Source organism: Achroia grisella, unplaced genomic scaffold (assembly GCF_030625045.1).
Source record: "Achroia grisella isolate CSIRO2021 unplaced genomic scaffold, CSIRO_AGI_Agris_v1 utg906, whole genome shotgun sequence".
NCBI lineage: Eukaryota > Metazoa > Arthropoda > Insecta > Lepidoptera > Pyralidae > Achroia > Achroia grisella.
In genome coordinates, this window is record NW_026713064.1 from 2,974,774 (window position 1) to 2,998,007 (window position 23,234).

General features: G+C 32.5%; 1 protein-coding gene across 1 annotated transcript in view; it reads left to right on the forward strand.

The window, feature by feature from the left end:
* The first annotated feature begins 215 nt into the window (after positions 1-215).
* The window catches only part of LOC131853741 (follistatin-like), a 32,152-nt gene continuing 9,133 nt past the window's right edge, over positions 216-23,234 (forward strand). Inside the window, 5 exon segments of the mRNA XM_059204763.1 lie at positions 216-337; positions 530-608; positions 611-758; positions 15,946-16,137; positions 18,952-19,161. Of these exon segments, the coding sequence (XP_059060746.1) occupies positions 216-337; positions 530-608; positions 611-758; positions 15,946-16,137; positions 18,952-19,161 (751 nt within the window).

The window sequence follows — 23,234 nt, forward strand, 5'->3', positions numbered from 1 at the left end:
TAATATTAAATATGTTGAGCAATTATATTATTATACAGTATGTTTATATTTGTACAATAAAAATGAGAATAAAACGTAACTGAATAAAACTCATCGCATTTAACTCTCATTGCAATGCAATCAACCCGATGACTATTCATCGTCAGTGGTGCATGTCAGTCATTAGTGCTGATTGAGACTATAATAGGTTTTGTATTTGGGCGTCTAGCCGGTGGATGTCAGCAGTACAACGGTGGTGCGTGACCGACGGGTGGCAGTACAGCGGCGCGGTGCGCGTCGGCGGCTCCGCTGCACTTGCACCGCACCGCTGGCGGCGGCCTGACCGCGCTCGGCTCCGGCACTCAGTCCGCCTCGACTCTCCGGTAGAGCAACACCGACCGCGCTCATGTACTGCGCGTCGACTTGTAAACTATTGTAAAAGTAACGCAATCAGTAAACATACTGGAATCCCGCATGCAAGCTGTTTCCTAAACTTTTCGAGGATCGTCGGCCCGTCTGCGTGCGTGCGCCCTTTGCCGCGTTCATGAAGACGATGTACTGCTTGCATTACCTTTGCCGTGCTCACTTGTTGCAAGAGGTGTGGCGGGTGGGTGTGCGCGCACGTGCCTGACGTGCGGAGCGCGCGGCGCGCCGGCACAGTGCCGCGCGAGCGGGCGTCGAGCGCACAGCGCCGCACGCGCCGGCATGCCACGCTAACGGGAGCATGCGGCTCCCTTTGCTGCCGCTGATCGTGCTTGTGCTCGCGCGCCCTTCGGCAGGTGAGAATCATGCTGCAGTGGTCCACTACTCGCAATGCGTTCATGATACACTCGCAGTAGTACAGTAGATATCATAATAAAATATTAAAAAATTTAACTTCCCATTTTTCATTTCGATCCAAGAAAAATGAATCGTAAAATTTATTAATTTTGATGTGCAAAGCGAAAATTGTATAACCTGTAATTAATTTATCTGTACATGGTGATAATTTCGACGAAGTCGCTTGACCGGTAGCTCCCGTTTGGGTTAACACGCGGTAAGCGAACGTTAAAATGTCCCACTTAAAATTCAAATTTGTTTCACGTTCGGTAAGTAATTCTGTATATTTAACTACATTTCAGGAATTTATAAAAAAATATCTTTAAATTTTATATTCTTTTCAATAAACTCAATGTTAAGACGGAAAAGATTCATATCAATTATGTAAAGTGTTATTACAAATCATTCAGTACAATAATCATCTTCAGAGTTTTGGTCAGTTAATTTTCAATGAACACGATGTTTTTTCTGGACCTGATAGTGGTCGTATAAAGTCGACGCAATAAATCCAAACTGAATACATGAATTTAAATTGGTGCATTTTCACTAAGAATACTTGGCAAACAAAGTTCTGACGTGAAGTGGCCGCCAATTTTTATATACTCGTATATGTTTATATTGTAAATTAGCTAAATTTATATTCAGTAATACACATTGTTGAATGATTGACATCTTCCCGTAAATTGACGTAAATCCTATGCTATTGTAATAATATAATGGATAACCAAAAGTATTCAAAAGCTTTTCGCGTCAAACAAGTCTTATTTATAATCAAAGATCTTTTAAATGTTTTATCTACCACTAAAACACACTTCATCTTCCACATAGCTTCAAGTTAGGCATCAACTAATTTTTCATAGGTGCCTATTTTCAGTCAATACTCAATATATATAATACAAATACCAAAGAGTTCACATATATAATTTAAAATATGACTTGACAACCGAAATCTATGAGAACACTCATTACTAAGTAATTATCTTTTTAAGCACTGTACCACTGCTTATGTGATTACTTATGTAACAAAAAATAAGTTAACTTTGGGACTCTTCTAAATACTTAAAATGCAACATAATAGATGTATTTGATATTATTAGACATAAAAGTATCTAATTTTAAGAGCTAAACTAAACTGTACCCTTTTATTCCTCATTTGTATTTTTTTATACAAAACGTATCGAGATAAACAAAAATTAAATAGCATGTTTATAATTCATAAATTTATATATATTTAATTTAGATATTCTTTGTCGAATAAATCATAATTTAGTAATTTATGAATATATAAATTACTAAAGAACTAATACGGAGGGAAGGAAAACGGATAAATCCATCTATTGCAATAAGAATGATCGAAATCTATTCAGTAACATAAATTAAAATAACTTTAGGAAATCGGTTGACTATTGTTTAGATTCAGATGAGTTTAGAAAATGAATGAAGTTTATTTGGAACTATTCTAATTTGTGATTTGTAGTAAACAGTCTCCACTTTTTCGTGAATAAAATCTCAATCTGTCTCAATACAACTCGGTGACTCACCAGCCAGTAGTAACCAGCAATCTAATCATATGATCAATACAATAAAACAAACATTTTATATCTTTATAGTTTAGTTCTTAATATGACGGCTCGTCTAGCGGTTTAGCACACCGTTACACTTCCGATGGTCGTGGGTTCGATTCCTCGCACGGTGCAAACATTTGTATTCATGAGTATGATGGTTTGTATCGGTATGGGTGCTTTCTATGTACGTTATGTATGTATTTACAAAAAAAGTGTCCAAGTATTTATATCAGTTGTCTAGTACGCATAACACAAGCTCTGCTTACCGTGGGACTAGATGGCGCTGTGTTAATTGTACAGAGTTATTTATTTATATCTATATGAAGTGTCTATGATAGCAACTTGATCCGTATACACACTTTAAAACAATGATGAACATGATAAATTATGTTTATTGAGAAATAATTATATGTATAACAAATTTCCATAACGCATTATTTCAAAATTTTCTTATGCCTAAATTACGATAACTGGTAGAGTGAATTTAGATATTGAATACAATTTCGATACAACATTCTTTTAACATCTTTATGGATAACCAACTTTAGCCTATCAACGAAACACTACGCATTTGCTTGATGCATTATATGCTTATCAAAACGCGGCTAAAGTCAATATTTAAATAACAGACAACACGTAATCTACTCATATAAATAAAATTAAAGTGTATGTTTATAATTTCAAATTCACTTTTCACATGAATTATAATAAAAAAAGTATCTTCTGTCTGTTTGTTCTTGCTAATCTCTGAAACCGCTAGACCGATTTGACGGAATTTTTACTCGCAGATAGCTAATGTTATAAAAAGTAACTAAAGCTACTTTTATTTTAATAAAAAAAACAGTTAAATTTCACGCAGATGATAGTAAAACAACAAATAAAATATAAAAAACATTGAGCTATAGCTAGCATAGTTGGCTATATACGAGTAAATTGTCTTTAAAAACGAATTTTAACCATAACTAAGTACGATTTTCTATGTTCTTTATAATAATTTATTCGAGCATACATAAGCTAGTCATGCCTTATACATGGCCGGCAACGTTTAAGTGAAATTAACAGCATTTAGCGCCTAGTTGTACTACGTACTTAATATCCACTTACGTGTATAACATAATATTTCTATGTCTGGGAAACATCCGTTCGTGCGGTTACGTAGAGTCCGGCTTAATCGCTATTCTTGGATAACTTTACGAGCAAAATGACTATACTTTACATTTTTTTAAATAAACTGCCATTTAAAAGTACTTTTTCACGTATATTTTATTTTGTGGTAATATCTTGTCTGTTTGAAACAAATTTTATATCACCATTAGTTGATTCGATTCCCACACATTTGAATTCATTATTATGCTTTTTTATATTGGTCTGGGTGGTATCTATGTATATTATGTATTTACAAAAAGTAATTTAAGTAAGTTATCTAAGTATTTGTCTCAGTTGTATAATATTCATAACACAAACTCTTAGTTTGGGTCTAGAACAGTGTCTACCAACTTGGGGTTCATGACTCACAGGGAGGCAATCTAATCTAATCGAAATGATCTGTTAAAAGGGCAATTCAAAAATGGAAGTGTTATAAAAATTATACGGAACGTGAATTTCAATTTTAAATTATATATATTGAAAATTTACTGTTTCATTAAGAATTCCTTAGTGATTTCTTCCTAAGACCTATTACTTAACTATCTTAAGTGAACAAATAATTTTTTTATTGTTATAAATTATATATATTACATGGGGGGAGGGGGAGGGGAAATTTTAGAAAGACTAAAGTGGGGCATGGCTCTAATATGCTTGGGAAACACTAGTAGGGTGTTGTGTGAATTGTCCAAGGATATTATTATTATTACTGTGTATTGAGTCATTATCAAATGGCATATAGATCTGTTCTGGGCTGCTTGCAACCATCATCTTCTGTATGCTATAACATCCGTGCATGCAATTATGAAGACATTGTAACGTATGTACTCATATTTGATTAATGTTGGCACACTTCAGTATAGCTCTATCTAGTAAATGTTTGTTTCATTCATTCATTTTACATCTTGCATAAAATGTATCCTTTGAAGTTGTTTGCAACATCTTGATGGATTATATGCCAGGTCAAGGCATAAGATATTTTCAACCAACTACTCAAAGAGTTTCATTTCTGTGGTAGTTTTTTTATAGATATATTCTGCCCTTACGTCAGAAGTGGATGAAAATTATTTCCATGATTTGCTTTCAACAATTAATTGTGTATTAGTCTCATATTTGTGTTCGTAGCGTTCGTAATTAATTCCTTTAATTACAATAAAGGTTTAGGCTGGACTCAAATACGACACTGAGTATTGCCATAATATTTCTATCTTCTTTATTGAATAAAAATACATTATTTACAAACTACACCATCCTCCAGGATGAAAAAAATTTGTACAGTTATTTTTCATTTTAAGGAAAATTTTACAATTAGTAATAGTAATAGGTAGACACTAAAATGTCGTCATCGTATTATATATCATATATACGATAGTGCCTTTAATAAGTTAGAAATTTAAAGTAATAATAAAATATTAATTATCATGTGACATCACGTTATCATGTGACGCCCGTGTTACCATTCATACTTTGCCATTCTGGAGGATTAATATATAATGAAGATTATCTCACCATACAACTGAAATATAAATTGGAAAGGAAGGCGACTGAAATAGGCAACACAGACGTGCTCACCGAAAAGACTTGTACAAAATCTGCCTCGATTTGCGCTTCTAAACATCTGCAAGTTTCATGACCATTATCTGCCTGATAGATGGTGTGTAGATAAAGTTATATAAATCTGTAGTCGTACTGGTGCTATACCTCTGATATTTTATAGTATTACTTACGACACATTAAATTAATACCAAAATATTACAACCACATTTATGACACACACATACAGATATTGGTTATATTTTTTTAAAATAGAACCTTAATACCGTTCATACTTAAAATTAAATATTAATTATGATAGAATATCGAGCACTGAAGAACCACATTCAAATGCAATTCGCATGTTAAATTTTTGTCGTCACGATGAGCCAAATTTTCGTTTGGAGATGGCTGCAGTTGTTTTGGTGAGGCGAGGGCATTTGCATGTGTAAATAAATATTAAAGAGTTGGTCGTCTGGCCGACGAGGCGGCTCGGCGGCGGCGGCGCCCGCGCCGATCATTCGCCAGGAACCGCATATCAACCGGCTGAGCACCTGCGGGCTAGGGATGTGCGGAACACTCGATGGTTACACTATTGATTAATAATTATCGGTAATCATAATAAATTTAGTGTGTTCTTAATATATGGTATAGAAGAAGGCAATTATTAAATGAACGAATCAATGAAAGTAATTTGAAAATTTTAATTTAAAAAAAAAATATGAGGGTATACATTACCTACACCAGCAGAATAACATCATTTACACAGGTTAATTCTTTTAGAAATAGAAATAGAAATAATCTTTATTCAAATAAACTCATTTCAAGCACTTTTGAATAGTCATATTTTGATTCTACCACTCATTCGGAATGCAGATTCATCACAAGAAGAATGAGCAAGAAACTTGTGAGCTATCTATTTCTATCAAAAACTTAGGATGGATACTTACAGTGAATCATTTCATAGATTCTGTAGAAATATCCTATGTGTTATTCCATAAATATGACAACACGACATTAGCTACAAATTTTGAGAAGCCTTATAATACAGTAAGGCTGATCTTATTTTCGAGTAATATGCACTATACTCCAGTATGCACATTACATCGACACTAACGGGTTTATTGCTTTGGAATGAAGGCAACCGTCTGCATGCCAAGCGGCGATTCCTGGTGATCGCCCCTTTGAATTATACGCACGCGCACGCTTACGCGTCTGCATTCAATCGCCTCGTGAGATTTATGTGTGTCCCGCCCGCTCGCCACATACAAATGTTTCCGTGAATTCTACGTGAGAAGCTCAGGTTGCGTCCACGCGTAGACTAAACTAAACTAAACGGTGTAACCGTCTGCGTTTATATAGTAATAAATAAAATATTCCGATAATGCTACTGACGTATTAATAATTTGTAACACATCATTTATTATGCCTATAGATAAATTACAACTAGGAAAACTCGGTTTATATATATATATATATATATATATATATATATATATATATATATATAAACCTTGAAATATGTAACTAATAAAAAACATATTTCAATTGTAATAATTGTTCCAGTATTTACAAATTATCGATGTTCACACTATGTCATCATAATATAGAAATTTTGTAAAAATTATTAATAATGGCTGGTTAGAATATGTCCTATTATTTTCATATTTATTTAATTTTAAATTTACATGTTTTACTTATATGCACCATAATTACAGTAACCATGACATGTTATAATTTGAAATTATATTATAACACAACTATTGTGTAATTTAATACAATTAATCGATATCAAATGTTTTGTCCCATCACTATGATGACTCGCTCGAGGTGCATCGGTCGGTGCATCGGCGCGGCGTACGTACCGCTCACTCACTATTGTTTGCATGAATTGAAAATAAAACAACTCAGTTTCGCGTACTGTACCTTCATCTAATAGGAATCAGATATTTTTGTTGATTTAAGTTACAATTCAAAATTATATTAATCATTAATCTAAAATTGAATTTCTTATTTTAAATTAGTAGATTTTTTTAATAGGTTAATGATATTACATAGGTCTTATTCTATCGTCGTACTTCTGTAGTTATATATTACTTCTATATTCTATAGAAATTATACTCGTATTTGGGAAGATTAATTACATCTCAACTTTTAAGGTTCATTTCTTGGTTAAACAGTTTTTTTTATGTTAGAGTATGTATATATTTTTATTATGACTTTATTTACATGAACTGTTACATGAAGTAATCAAATGCATTATAATTCAACATTGTATATATTATTACAAACATAAAATATCTTATTATTTATATTTTGGAAAACCCATATATATTTTTGAAAATAAACTCGGAGGAGGAAGTGACTATTTGCAACACAGTTTTAGGTATACTTCTATTAATTTTGTAGACATGTTTGTTTTAAATAATTTTTTTTATTATAAACTAACCACTGCACAACGTAATATTTCAAATATAAAATTATACTAAAATTTTAATGTATGTACAAATTTATAAAGTTTTTAAAAGGGGTATTATTAATAGAAAAATATTTTTCTAGCCACATTTAGATTCTTGTACAGATTGCCATCGGTTTTGATGTCATATTTTGGCATATCATCAAAAATGTCCACATATCCATGTCAATTTGAAATCCACGTACCGTATCCACCTCCACCCGGTGACATGTTTGACACGGCCGAATTTATGTAAGCTGCTGACTGCGACCTTGTAAACTGCAATTATTTAACTATACACATTAAATTATAAACCAAATAAATAAAGAGAACAACAAATTATTATTTGTTATAATTTATAAAACTTATTTAATCGTTATAAAATCAGTCAGTCTCAATTTAAACATTTATATATCTGTGGTCACCAACTACCACAGATATATAAATGTTTTTAATTTATTTGAAAAATGAATAAGCTTCCCTGTCTTATTAGTTTCAAGGTAGTGTTTAAATTGAGACTCATTGTTCTGTAGATTTAAAATCACTTTTTCTGCAATAAATAGTTATTGTTATTATGTACCTTACATAATAAAGAAAAAATTGGGTTCATATTGTCCAAAGATTCCTTAATCTTGAATCCAATTTCAATTAAATTTGGAAAAAATATTGGTATTCCATTAGTTAATAATTTAAAATATAACTTACTAAAGTAATGAACAAAATCTTGAGTACCTTCAGGTTCATACCATCATCTGTTGCCTATAAACTTGAATGATTAATAAACTAATTCGACTGTGGGTGGACGAATCTTTTTCCTTTCAGGCCTATGGATATAGTTACTTTAAGAACGAGACTCATTTTTGGAAGTTTCGATGCTATATTTATCGTTTCTTTGAGACAGAAATTATATATTAATAAATATATTAAATAGGTACGAAAATATGTAATATAAATAGTGATACAAATATCATAATTGAGTTCTCACTTTGGATATATATAGACATGTATTTAATCAAAATTTTACCAAGTATATATATATATATATATATATATTTCTTCTCGCTGGTTATATTAAAATATAAATATAGCCTAAATAATCTTTTTAATATAGGTATTCCTTTCAAATATTTTAATATGTATCATTATTAAAATACTTGAAAGGAATAGATATTTATAGCATTGCTAAATATATGCTCTTCTTTGGAACACTCAATATAAAGTCTGTCCATCAAATTTTATAACATTTATTGAAGAATTAAGTAACTTTTCCAATTTAACAATTGTAGTAAGTACATATTATATGTACCTATACTTTTCATTCATTAATGATGAATATTAATAACTTATCAAATAGTTAAAATATATATTTATATCCTGAAACAGTATGTGTTAAATCAATATTTTAAAATTACAAATAATTCAATGAACTAATTTAAAATGTTTGTTAAGTGTTTAAGATTTCCGAAATTTACAATATCCATAATATAAATTCGAAAGTGTATCTGTCTGTTACCTTTTAACTAAATACTAAATGGACTAAATTGACTAAACTTCTAAATGGACATTAATAAAAATATGTAAACAGATTGTATCTCGAGGACACATAAGGTTATCTCTCATCCAAAAAAAAGCAGATGAAGATATATTCTTTTATATATTTTTAAATAAATCATCATTTAGTCTTCATTGTAGTATTTAATGCATAAATACTTTAAATACGTAGAATTTATTAATTTATTCAGGTACTTCTAAAGCGGTTAGTTACTAGTCTTAAAGATTTAGAGACCTAACTGTGGTCATGAAATAGACAAACAGGTACTTTAAACTAGACAAAAAGTTAGAAGACCCTGACTGCCAGACAATCACCATTTTAAATTAGCTGGATTATTTTCAAATATAATATTCTAGGTGTATAAATATATTCTGTTAGCTATACTTAATTATAATAAAAATGTCTGTAATTGGAAGACATAGGAAAAAAAACTATTATTGGGAGACTATATCAATGTAACAGAACTCAAAACAGAGATTTTTAAAACTTTTGTCTATGCTTTTTCAGAACCGTTTTCACATTATTGTATTATCTAGACACGCCGTAGCGTGTCAAAGCCAAGTTCTACGGTATTACACTATATTTTTATTCAAGAGATTCAATGTAATTTACAGTGCACGCTGCTTGCGTAAATACGGTTATAAGTATCCTAGATAATAAACATACTATCTGCGTATGTACCAAATTTCATTCGAATCCATTCAGATTTTTTTTCACAGACTAATAAACTTCTTTAGATCCATCCATCTATCCATCATCGAAACTTTCGCGTTTTAATATTAATAGTATTATTATTATACATTGAAAAAGCTAACTCACTAGCCACTAGTAGAAACAAGAAGTCGTGTTATTCTGAAACCAAAAATTATGAGAGATACAAGTTAAAAATAAGTTGAAAGGTATCCTGTTATTGTTTATAGTGATCGAAACTAATTTATCTTTCGTTTGCCTTTTGGTATTGGATTGAGCAATATTATTGAAGTCATTATCAAAGTTTGTTTGTTTTTTAAGTGTCCCGAATAAAGCAGTAGTCAGGTATAATTAGCCGTTCAATTTTAGCATAGACTATTCTGGTGCCATTCATGCGGTCACAATTTGTGAGTTGACACAGCCAGTGATGCCGGAATTTGGGTTTTCCCCCGATTTTGGGAGGATTTTGTGGTGAAACGGGAATAAATTTGTAGTGGGGATGGAATTAAAGCTGGAAGGTTGACCTATAATAAATGAGGAAGGAAAGTTATTGTTAATAATAAGACAAATTGCTTTATTGCAAAATACTATGTCAGTTCGACCTCCACGTGATTTTTTCTGGACGCTATAGTAATTAATTCCTGGCGAACTCGCCATGATGGAATAACTGATGTGAATAGTTCATCCTATCCTCTACTGGTGACTCTGGTGATGGGATCAAGTAAAAAATACAAGAACTATAATCTATGTTAAAGTTTTATTTGTATATAGATAAATAGCAATATAAGAAAATTACTAAACGAACGGAGATTTATTTTGAAGGATTGTCAAGAAGTGAAGTAAAAACAAACTGAAGTTAATGGAACTAGAAAGATAAATATATATTTTTTAATATAAAGACATTTCTGATTAGTCAGTTCCAACTTATATGTATACATATAAGGGAATGATAACATTCTATATGGTCTACTTTGACCTCTTTTCCTTACTATTATGACAGAAATAGACTTTGTAAATTGCTTTCCTTGGTACTTCATTCTCGCCTGTCAAATTTGAAGGGATTTAGGGCAAAAATAAGATGTTCACGTAGCAACACTGAACACAACTGACCAGCGACTGCATGTTCTATTTACGGTTGGCCGCACTTGACTCGAGTGTTTGTTTTTCGCGACTGGTTCACAATTTGTATCTACGCTAATAGTGTGAACAATGGCCATAATATTTGTACGTGTACAATGTATACATAGAAATTCTAATGCTATTCCCCAAGAATAATTATCAACAGGGGCCATCCATGTTTACATTTTATTATCAGTATTGACAAGTTCCGAGTGCGAGCTGAGTATAACTAAATTAAAGTTTGCTCTCATAGATTATTTTGAAACGGCAATTCAGCTAGCTCATGTAGCCTAAAGTAAAATATTATACATATGTATCTGTATCGTTTATATTTGTTTTTCGTATACAAGTTACGTTTATACTCATATTTTACAAGTTACAAGTTGAATATGTATTATCCTATAGACCATCTTAAGAATATTATAAACGCGAAAGTTTATGAGTATGGATAGACAGACACATGGATGGATGATGATGATGATGTTACTCTTCCACGCCAAAACGACTGAACGGATTTTTAGGAAACTTTACAGTACCTACTTAAACATAAGAATGACACATAAGGTCAAATGTCATGCGGGTGAATCCACGGTCACAGCTATATATCTATTTATGACACAATAAGGTGTGACAAGCTAGCGGGGGCCATGGGCTCCACTTTACCTATATAATATTATGTTATCTGTGCCTATATGTTACGTTGTAATGCAACCTCTGCTCTACTATTACAGAAAAAGGTTCAGCTTCGTTCAATCAAGTAATGTCCATCCAGTCCACTAATTAATTGACAACACGTCTCTATATTTGCTTGAATTAATTAATTGCAACCTGCAGTAACTGGAGTAATGTACATTAGATACGATTTTCGTTTATGGGTTGCTCTTTTCGTCTCCACTTTTTGTATTGTAATAAAATTCTAATAAAAATATAATGCTGCTGCATTACTTACTGAACATTATTTACATAATGCTTACATATAAAAACAATACTTATAATTATATGTGAGTGTAAAGTGCAGATAACTCTTCATTTATTGTTAGTTGAGAAAATAAAATATATAATAAAATTAAAAATATACGTATATAAATAATGTGATCTGTGTAAATTTAATTATTACATCCAACTTACCCACTTGTAAAAAACGTTTCCCATTTTTTTTTAATTTGACAGTATATGAGAACTTTAAAAATCATATGAACTCTACAAAATACATAGTTTTATGACATTAATTTCATCGTCTATCTCATGAAGCTTTTCGGACTGCAAACATAATTTCACGATGCTTTGAAACAACTTCATAGACGTACTTTAATGTGTCACAAAATGTTTCAGGATTATGGTTATAGATTTCATTAAAACGAACAGTGTTTTGAGAACCATGTGAATGATGAAGAGGTAAATGAAGTAAATATGTATCTGTATCGTTTATATCTCATTAATGAATGATTCATATAAAACTGTATTGGATAAAAATATCTTAACCGCTTACAAATTTTAATTAGGTACAATAGGCACATTTTTTATATAAATCGTTATAACTCTCTCGACAGTTGTATTCGTATTAATATTGATGTTTTATTTAGAAAGTTGTTTGATAGAATAAAAATTTAATTAAAAAGATACATATTACATTCTTAGGGTCAACAACCGCGCTCGGCTTCGTCCGCCACTTAAATCATATTCAACTTTATTTGCATTTCTAACATTGGGTTACATATCAACACTCTAATACACTTACAATTCTAAAACGTCATTTTTATTATCACTTACTTGTTTACAGTATATAGGTAGTATAACTAAGATACGTAAATACGAAATATATTTAATATTTATTTTTAATAACAGTATATGCACGTCATCTAATAACGATATAAACAAATATTGATATAATACTTTTAGCCAAAAGACAAATAAGCAAAAAAAATCAAACTCAGTAGGTAAGTACTTACATATGCATACACTAGAACTTAAATTACTCACGAAAAAAAATGTTTAAACTATTTCATAAATTTATTTATTGTCATACAAAGAATAAACGAAACTTATACTGCTATGTATAAAAGCAGTTATGTATAAATATAAAAATAAATTCAGACACTTTCTACGGCAGTAACATGTATAAGTTAGATATTAGTTCAAAATATAAGAATGTGTTAACATAAAAAATATTGTTTGCTTCTATATATTATTGAATTTTATATTTAACATGAAAATGAGGTAAATTCTAAACTGAATTTAACACATTTTCGTATTATTATTTCTTTATACTGGGTTAAAAGAGTATCCAATTTGAATACAAACTTATAAAGTTCCTTTTTCAAATTAACATAAATTTATTGCTTCATATTCACAATTTCACACTATATTGAAAGGAGGTGCAAGCCAACGATAACGGAGAAAAATTCCATGCATCGTAATGAAGCGGCGATGCGCCATTCTAGACGGTATTTACCACAAAACACACCGAAAAAAAGTCTATTCGACAAAAAAGAATCGGCAAATATCGGGTTATGACCATGTTGGGTCGGTCGAGACAGCCGGTGTTGAAAAATAGTGTCTGTCCGACGTCTAGCGCATGCCCCGAGACCGTGACTCACGCGCTGGAATCCAACCGAATACGGAGTCGCTACGCCTCCAATCTTTCTCTAATAGGGTTACCTACTAAGGTTATTGTGATGAAACATAACAAACATACAGGTAACGAAGTCTTTATTACAATACAAATATATTTCTTTCATTACGATCGGTTCGGAATGAAATTTACTATACCAAATTCCAATTATATTAATAAAATAGTACATAATTAATTTCAAATATAGCTCTACTAAATAGAGACGTACATGGAAGGACAAATTCGTACAACCGAAGTACCTGTTCACAATTTTAGTTCACATTCTTAGAGATCCTTTACTTGTTGCTAATCCTTTGAGGAAACGACGTTTTTACGTAATTATATAATATTTAAGTAAAAATTTGTTCACTTATTTTCTTATTTCAAAGCTTATTACTTGTAAAAAGCAAGTGGATAAGACAATTATTATATGGACTGATGCACCCTACTTCACTAAAGCGGCGCGGCGGCGGAGCACCTGCATACATTAAGTCATTAGAAGTTAACCACGAAGGTTTCCAGAGGAGACCGCGTAAAGGTCAACCTGATATAAAACTTTGTTAGGAATAGAACAACTAGGACGACCATTATACATAGAAAAACCATGGACGAACCCCACACTGATTTTTTTTAATTGGAACAAGCAAACTCGAAAAAGCTACCACTATTCCGGTGTACAATACTTTTATATATTTGTACTTCAATAAAATCTCTGAAAATATGTATAGATATACGCGGTTCTTAGTGAATATAATCAATCCATTTTACTATGTTTATTAATTTAAAATACCTAAGTGTAGGTACAGTTAACAGGCATAGAGGAAAAAGCGGTGTACTTGACATACGATAAAAATATAATTATTGTTCACTAAAACGTGCAAAAATGGCTTCAATTGCATGATAAAAATACCGTGGACGAATTCTATAGATTAATAAATAAATATATAAAATTATATCAAATTGAAAATTTTTACAACATTCAGCGTCCTCCAATTGACATTCTTTGACACAGATAACAATTAACGGTCGATGATGAACACATCATAAAGTGAAATTCACTAAAGACCATGTCACATTCATTATAATTATTTTTGTATAGTTTATAAGAACGGCGGCCTATTGAATTACTTGGGGTAAAAAAGGTCATCAGGTGAGCTAAAATTTAGCCGAGAACAGAAACTTGAAATAAAAACAGTGTGACAATTGATATTTATCACTGAGAATCTGGTATGGAAATAGCCGTTAATAAAACGTTTATTAGTAATATTAGGCTCGACACCCTGCCATGTTAGGTTCAAATATAGGTACCCAAAGAAATGTGTGAACATGTATGTTAAATGATTGCGTTCTCCACTATGTTAGCAGTTTACCTCTGACTACTCCTGTTTGGAACAATAATAGTGATACTCTATAATTAGTAATAATCAGATCTTACCATACCAATAATAACGAAATGTGGACATGTCAAGTGTTGCTTTCACTACGATGCAAATTGACTTTGCTTCTACGTAAAAAACCGGGGTAATAATGGTGATGGTATGTTGTTTGTTTCTATGGGTTTATTAATTTCCTTTCATGATACCAAGTAACTGAAGTACGTACCCGCTAAATCAATAACAAATAAACGGTAACCCTATTAAGAACTCCATGCATCTGTTATAAAATGTTTAGTCTGAGAGCGAACATTTTTATTTTGTAGTAAACGCAAATTCCGGTTTCCGTTGCGTATTTTTGTAAACATGTACTTGTATTATTTTATTTTGTTACGGTCTCGCTATATACTGCGTAGTTCGTATTCATCTCAGCGTCTCGGCCTGTCTCGAGTACACACGGATATACAATGCGGGTTATATAATCATATGCGTCTATTATATTTATGAACCTTCTGGATTAACTTCTAGAAATGACAATAAACAGTTTCATATATCAGAATGGTTTTATTTGTTTTAATTTACAAAAATAATTAAACGTAATAATTAAACGTAATTTACGAAAAACGGCTGTTTATATTTTCTATGAGGTCGAATTGGAAGAGGTGTACCAGCAGAATTATTTCTACAATTTTCTAAAAGATCTTGACATGACTAGAACTGTAATGCACTTTATACTAGAACATGTATCTAGAGCAGGGAGAAAAATCCGAGCAGTGAGTGTTGAAGTACACGACGACGTACACGACGGCATAGGGGCCCCATAAACCTATACCCATAGTCTGGAGGAACTGCTCAGAGTTTGCCTCTCTATCACACGAAATATTTGTAAACTAAAATGATAAGTATCTTTTCAAAGCTAGCAGTAAACTAAGGTAAAATAAACTACAAGAGAAAACCTATCGTTGTTTTTAAAAACCTTATATAACCATGACTGTGTCTAAAACTCTTTCAACACTACTACTAGTTCGTATCTCTTCTTAATTCATTTATTTTTGTATGTGTCCTTCTATTCAAATAAAGTTCTATCTAAGTATTCATGTTCACAGCCGGAATCTGCTGGTCGGGTATGGAGCGTGGCGGGCGATGCAGCTCAGTGGTAGCGTTGCGAGTCGGCCGCGCTGAATGCTGCGCGGGCGCCGCGCGTTCACCCGCTGCTTGGAGCCCGCAAGACCTTGACAGCGGCGAGATATTCTTCTTCAAAGCACTCTCCGGAGGCGTACCTTGCATTGCATGCGCAGGTTAGATTACACAGGTCGGAAGAGTACTTCCATACAGTGGGTATGATATATCTACTAAGGAAATACTCTTCAAACCTTTAACTCGTAATATTTTATCTAATTGTAATGGCTAACATGCTGACGGTCTACCTAATAGTAAGTGGCAATCGACGCCTGTTTGATGATATCATATCATCAAACAGGCGTCGATTGCCACCCGAGATATCACGTAAATAATATGTCTCTTGTTTCTATCTCACGCCTTAACCGAAACACAGATTCTTGATTAATATTTAAGAAATAAAAAACAAGGTTGCAATTAATTATTTAAAAAACCGAATGTATAAAACAATAAAATCTTCGCTATGTCAAAAAAAGCCTAACTATTTTGTCGTAAATCGTAGTTAATAAACATTATTAATCCTTTGTAAATAAGTAAGGTTACTAGCACCATTTCATTGACGATTGAATTACATTCCTATCTAGATTTCTGAAACATCCGCTTATATCATTTACGTCTTTCCACAGTAAAGGCAAATTAAGTACTTCACCGGTGTTTAAATACGTGTAGTTATTATAGAACAAGCTATGAAGCCCTACGTTGTGCGTGGTCCGAATCATATTAGATCGTATCTGTATCGTATCGTATTCATAACATCTCAAAATATTTTTTCAACTCAACGTCTAATTTACAAAACATAAATTTACAACGTTTTTATGTGTTTACCACCCACCACCGAACATTAACATGTTTCTATTGCAAGACTTTAAAACTCTAATGATGATGTATTCTACAAAATATTACCTATGTGTATTTATTATCTGTATATCCTTTAAAGGTCTATCAGCCTAATGTCACTAGTAACAAAATAAAATTTCTATTAATCTGTGTGACAATGTTTTCATTTCATTTCGTTCTCAATACGCCATATTTTTCAGTAGTTATTTACATAGATTCATTTTAAATGTAATATCCGGATATGCAAACCCATGTCTCAACAAAAACAAAACAAATTGTGAAACTGTACAATTTTTTTTGTATGATTCATTACAGATTCAAACTTGGTTCTGTTCTTATAAGGACGATTGCAACTCTTATAAAACGTACCTGTGTTATTTACTCTGTTGTCTATACCATAATAATATCGTAATTGTTACAGATAAAATAATATATTTTACCTGTGATTACAGTAATTGTATTTTTTACCTACTTAACGTACGTGAGTACGAGTGATCTATGATAGTATAACATATTATGTGATACCCTATTGATCTGCGTGTATAGGTAGATAAATAACGTTTACCACTTTAAAAATAAATGATCTTACGAATATTCCAACAATTATAAATTCATCAATGAACTTACTTGGTCATATTTGTATAATACATATAGCTACAAAAATGATTATCATTCAATTTAAATACATGCACGATCACTGTAATAGTTAAGTCCTAAAATAATCTTTCTTTAGAACCTATTGGGTAACAATCTTGTAGTGGAGATTTTACATGTATTATGACACATAATATATCTACTTGTACATTATAAACCTTAATTAAATCATTGTAATAGTTTTATGAACTGATACATCATTGTAATAACAATAACAAATAATTGGGGCTAGAGTGCATTGTCCGATAGAAGAACAACGCGCTACAAAATCGAGAGAAATACTTTGGCACAGTGACAAAAATGTGATTTAAAAGAATACACGAATAATGTTTTGTGCATTATACCTATTATATTCTTGGAAGAGCTGTTATAGATACATTACATAAATGCACTTATTCAATTTGCGTAGTTTATATTCTAGCCTTGACAGAAATAATGTCTGCTAATGCTTATGTAGAGATGCTAAATAACTAAGTGCGTTTCAATAATATTAATAATTATAAGTTTAGTTATGTCTATTTTCCAATGCTATTCTAAGAGCTAATATGTCATGCCTCTTATCCTCTTTTCACTGCCTGAAGGGTGAGAAGCCCTTCAACTGAAACAGCTCACAAACCAAGCTGTGTGCAGACTGGAATAGTTAGACTGAAGTACCCATGCAAACAAAGTCTACTTAAATAAATACTAAGTTCTTCATATCACAAAGGACGGAGAGCGGAGGACGTCACGTTAATCAGTTGTTACGATGACAATATTGTGTACAATGTTACTGAAGTAGACTTTGTTCGTACGTCGTACTTCTGTCTCACCTATTTCTGCCGCCAAACAGCTTGAAATTGCAGAGTATGAAGGCCTACCTTCATCCTCTGAAATGGCATCTTAGGAGAGACGTTACGGTCGCCATATAATGATATAATTTTCGAAGTGCTATTCATATAGAAGCATAGGCCATTTTACTTCAGATCACACGCCCCGGCAACTTTACCAAATTTGTGTGTCTGTTTGTAATATTGAAATTCGTTTTTACTACATGCATATGAATATAAATACACCAAAATAACATTTTTTTACTATTTTTGTCTTTCTGTCTGCCTGTTTGTTCAGACTAATCTCTGAACTGGCTGGACTGATTTTGACGGGACTTTTTTGGCAGGTAGCTGATGTAATAAGGAGTAACTTAGGCCACTTTTATTTTGGAAAAATAAATTTAAATTCCACGCGGACAGCTACTAAAAAATATAACTGTACTTTTTTCCAATTTTTCTAATGCCGTTGGTTGTAGGTATACAAGTAAGTGTGTATTAATAATTTACATTATATATAATAAAATTAAGTTCTGTTTTTACTTTTCTCTTTACTCTTTCTTTTTAATGCTGTTGACCGTAACTGTTGTTTATAGCTTCGCTTAGCTTCTTCTTCTAATCTGGAGTTGCCATTCGCAGAGTCTTGCGCGGATGTGACGTGCGGCTCCGGGCGGCGGTGTGTAGTCCGCGGCGGGCGCGCGAGATGTGTATGCGCCGCTGCTTGCCGGCGGGTCGGCCCAGTCTGCGGCACCGACGGCAAGACTTATCCCTCGCTCTGCCGGCTCAGACGGCGGGCCTGCCGACGACCTGCCAAACATCTTGCTCTTGATTACCCTGGACCTTGCCAAGGTATATATTAAATAGGTTATTTATATTGTTAATGAATTGGCAGCTCGTGACCACGCCTAGTGCAACTTAGCCGAAACGTCGAGAAAGGTTACCTTTATTTACCATAAAATTATTACTGCTCAGACCCGGTTAACAACATATATAATGTATATTAAACACGAAAGTTTAAAAATAATTATTAAGAAAAGTTTGCGCAATCGATAATTACACATTTTTTTATGAAAATACGGAAAATTTACATGTTCTTCGATTTATAAATTCTATTTATACTTTTAAAGCAGAGTTTCTTAACGTATGATATGCGATTATATATATGTATGTATGTCCTCAAATCATCTCTGGACTATTCAATAATATAATAAGTGTTTTAAAACTGTTTTTGCTCTATTATATTAAGGAATTTAAGTATTTTGAGAACACCAGGCAGAGTGGCTGAATATGTTTAGGAAACACTGTTTTAGGAAAAAAGCTTTCTTGTCATCTTCACTCAACTGTCACCAATAGCCATTTTTTGGTAGTCTATTATAATGCAGTAAACTAAAAGCCTGAGAAATTGCAATGCAGAAGGCGTAACAGGGGCGTTACAGCGTGAAGTCCATGATGACGAACATGTCTATAACCGTCTGTTGACATTTTCCATCGGATGACCGTCATGTCATTTTAAGACATAAAAAAATCGCCTACAAAATGGTTGCCTTGAATGGCCCGTTATTATTGGCGCCGCGTCTCATAATCTCAACATCGTTTTTCATCATTATCATTAAAGATACATTAGTTGATCATAAAATTATTAGCTATAAGCATGTGCATAAATAGTAATGATTCACGAGCCGACCGCCTGGTAACAAGTGTACATCTATCACGGGCACCTAGCAACCAACTGTAGGGATGATCGATGTTCATCAATGATGAATAAACGTCGATGTTTAATGAGAAAATATCGATGTTTTGACATCGATATTTTAAATCCTATCATCAGATAACATCGACGAAGAAACAAGACCCGAAAAGTAAAATGCCACAAAAAGGATACCTCCGATTTACAAAAATATAAGATTTTTTATTTGCTGCCTAAAAACTAATACTTATAGGCCATGGGGATAGACCGATGTTTTCTGAAATAGATATTTATCGTATATCGAAAATTGGCTGAACTGTTGTTTTAACAATTATAAAATTAATAATTTTAATTTCGAATTAAAAGAAAAATTATATATTCTTTTATATATGAAAAAAAAATTAAATTGCAGTTAAGAGTCATCAACTCAGATATAGAATCAATTTTTCGTTGAGGAGATACGATGATACCTACTAATGGATCCCTTGATACACAGACATGCGTAATTTATGAAACCCATGTTTTTGCGACATCACTAAAAAAACACCTTATTTATCGACGTCGACATCGTTGGCCATCGATATTCTTCTAATATCGATCATCCCTAACCGGCTGGCTACAAAATGGTTGTTTAAAGCCCTATCAAAGTTTACGGGCTCATTATAGGCGCACCCAAGCCTGACCGCGAGCGGAGCAGCCAGCGACCCGACACGCTTATCGCTTGTTTTAAAATATGGGTACACCTTGTTTCCAGTTCTAGGGAATTTATATATTTCGCAAAGCTGAAGTCATTTAAGAAATGGTATCGAGCCAATAAATCTTTATGATATAATACGAGTACCTACGTACTCCAAGGTTTGATAGCCCTTTGTCTGTATAAGTAGTTTTTGATAATTATTACTTGATAGTAGGTTGGTTTATTTTATAACCAACTTGGTAAGGAAGGAGGATTTTAACTGTACTGTATTCAGAAATTATGTTTATTATTATTTTTACAATATATACGATTTACTCCCATGTTGATTCCATACAAATTTTGTCCATACAGTTGTTCCATACAGGTTTTGGATAGGCTTATATTATTTGATCCTAAAAATCCGTGAATTCTTTTACATAACTTTTATTACTTATAATTGACAAAGTAGCCTACGCGTGGCCAACTTCCTTCTGCATTGTACACACTACATATTGGTATGTCACATTGCATGATGAATAATGAAGCAGTTAAGAGGTAAATCTCCTTATATGAATAGGACAAAAGCCCAAAATAAACTCTTGTCAAGGTCAGAAAATGCAAAAAACATACATAAGTCTCATACTCCTCCAAATTTTGTCACACTCGATTTAGTAAAGCCCATTTATCCGAGTAGATAAGTACTTAAGATTATGAGGATTTCTAATATAATCTACGAAGCTACAACAGTTGGTGTGTATATTTACATATTATACATATTTTTTTATATATTTTTTCAGTTTTAAGAATGCAGCACTCAGAAATCTTAGATATTTAATAGATGGTCATATACACAGTAATCCTCGCGGCTTTAATACTAGATAGGATATTAATATTAATTTATTATATTGCGGTTTATGGTGTACTGGACGCACGAATTCGTGCCAGGTAGGTACTTGCAATTACAAAGTGGACTCTATTAATTATATTGACAATTGAAATAAATTGAATATCAACTTTTATGATAACATTTAAATGTATAATAAAATAACTGAACCAGTTCAGTCCAATATCTGTTTCTTGGTCATGAAGATAATTGAATTACAATTTTTATTAATCTTAATATAAAACGATAAAAAAATAAAACCGTCTACAATTTCAAAAATAAAACTTCACGTATGTGCGTTTAGTGCTGCGAAATAATAATTTAAATTGCAGTTTTACGATAGCCGTCATATTGATAATGCGCTTGTCTGGTTTCGTTTATTTGTGCGCGTCGAGACTATCAATTCGCCGTCTGCGCTGCGTCTGCGCTCAATTGTGGTATTTTGGCGGGAATGCGCGCTCTCCAAAACACGTTCTTTATTATAATTTCTTTTAAAGAGAATGGTAATTAAACTCCACATATACATAAATTAAACGTAAATGTACGTACATATGATAAAATCTTGAAGAGGTCGAGACTGCATGCATGTATTTCGACCGAGGTTATTACAACTGTGGAGGTTTTCATAAATACATTAATATAAAATTGGCCCCAATTATGGTGATTGAGATTTAGAATAATTAAGCTCATTTAAGTAATGTCAATCTCATTTTGAAAATAACAGTTTTCCATCATTTCAACATATAATTAACCGATTTTAAAATATATTTCACCTACAATATCCAAGAATATTTTTTTTCATAATATACAATAACACTCACACCAATACAAACAATAATACTCATGAACAAAAATGTTTGAATCGTGCGTACAAATATTTAATCGAAACCTTCAACAATCGGAAGTAAGGTGGTATACTAAACCTTTAGACCACCGAGGCTCTCATGCGACTGACATAAATTAACAAACGCAAAATCTTCAGAACGGCATAGCACTTATAGTGGTATTGTCAGTGTTCACTTCGTTTAAAGACTGTTGGCAATCATTAATTCTGCCGATCCCGTAATGACCGGCCCTCCCCTACTATCGAGTTTGTAAATTGCCCACTTGTTCCTAGAAGGCTGGTTGCAGGGTTGTCAACCTTAAAAGACTTAGCTTCGGAGGCAGCAATAAAAAAATCTGATTAAATCTCGTACATTATCTCAATTTGGCTCTCTAATCTCGTTAATTTTAGTATTTTGACCGCTTTTATTGTACGAGAATGAAAATGTTCTTGTACTTAAAGGTAAAAATCTCGTAATTGTACGAGGTTCCTCGTACGGTTGCCATCCCTGGTTGGCTACATCTCTATTGGCATCGTGGCTCTATAATGGTTCATTGCGATGCACGATACGTCTGGGCGAGCGCGTCTCGCCCGGGGTGCATGCATGTGAATGGGAACTTAACTCCTTACTACCATCGCCAAGTCTCTAGTACACGTCCAATTGATTTTTATCACGCACAGTTTGCATTCCCAACTAACGTTTTTGTATAGTTAATTTTTAAAAACCACTGGATACGAAACTGTAGGAACATTATTATAGATAGTTTAAAAAATATTTTCATATATTGCCCGCATTGGAATTTAACTAATTGGTTTGTTATAATTTCATATTATTATAATTGTATTATTAATA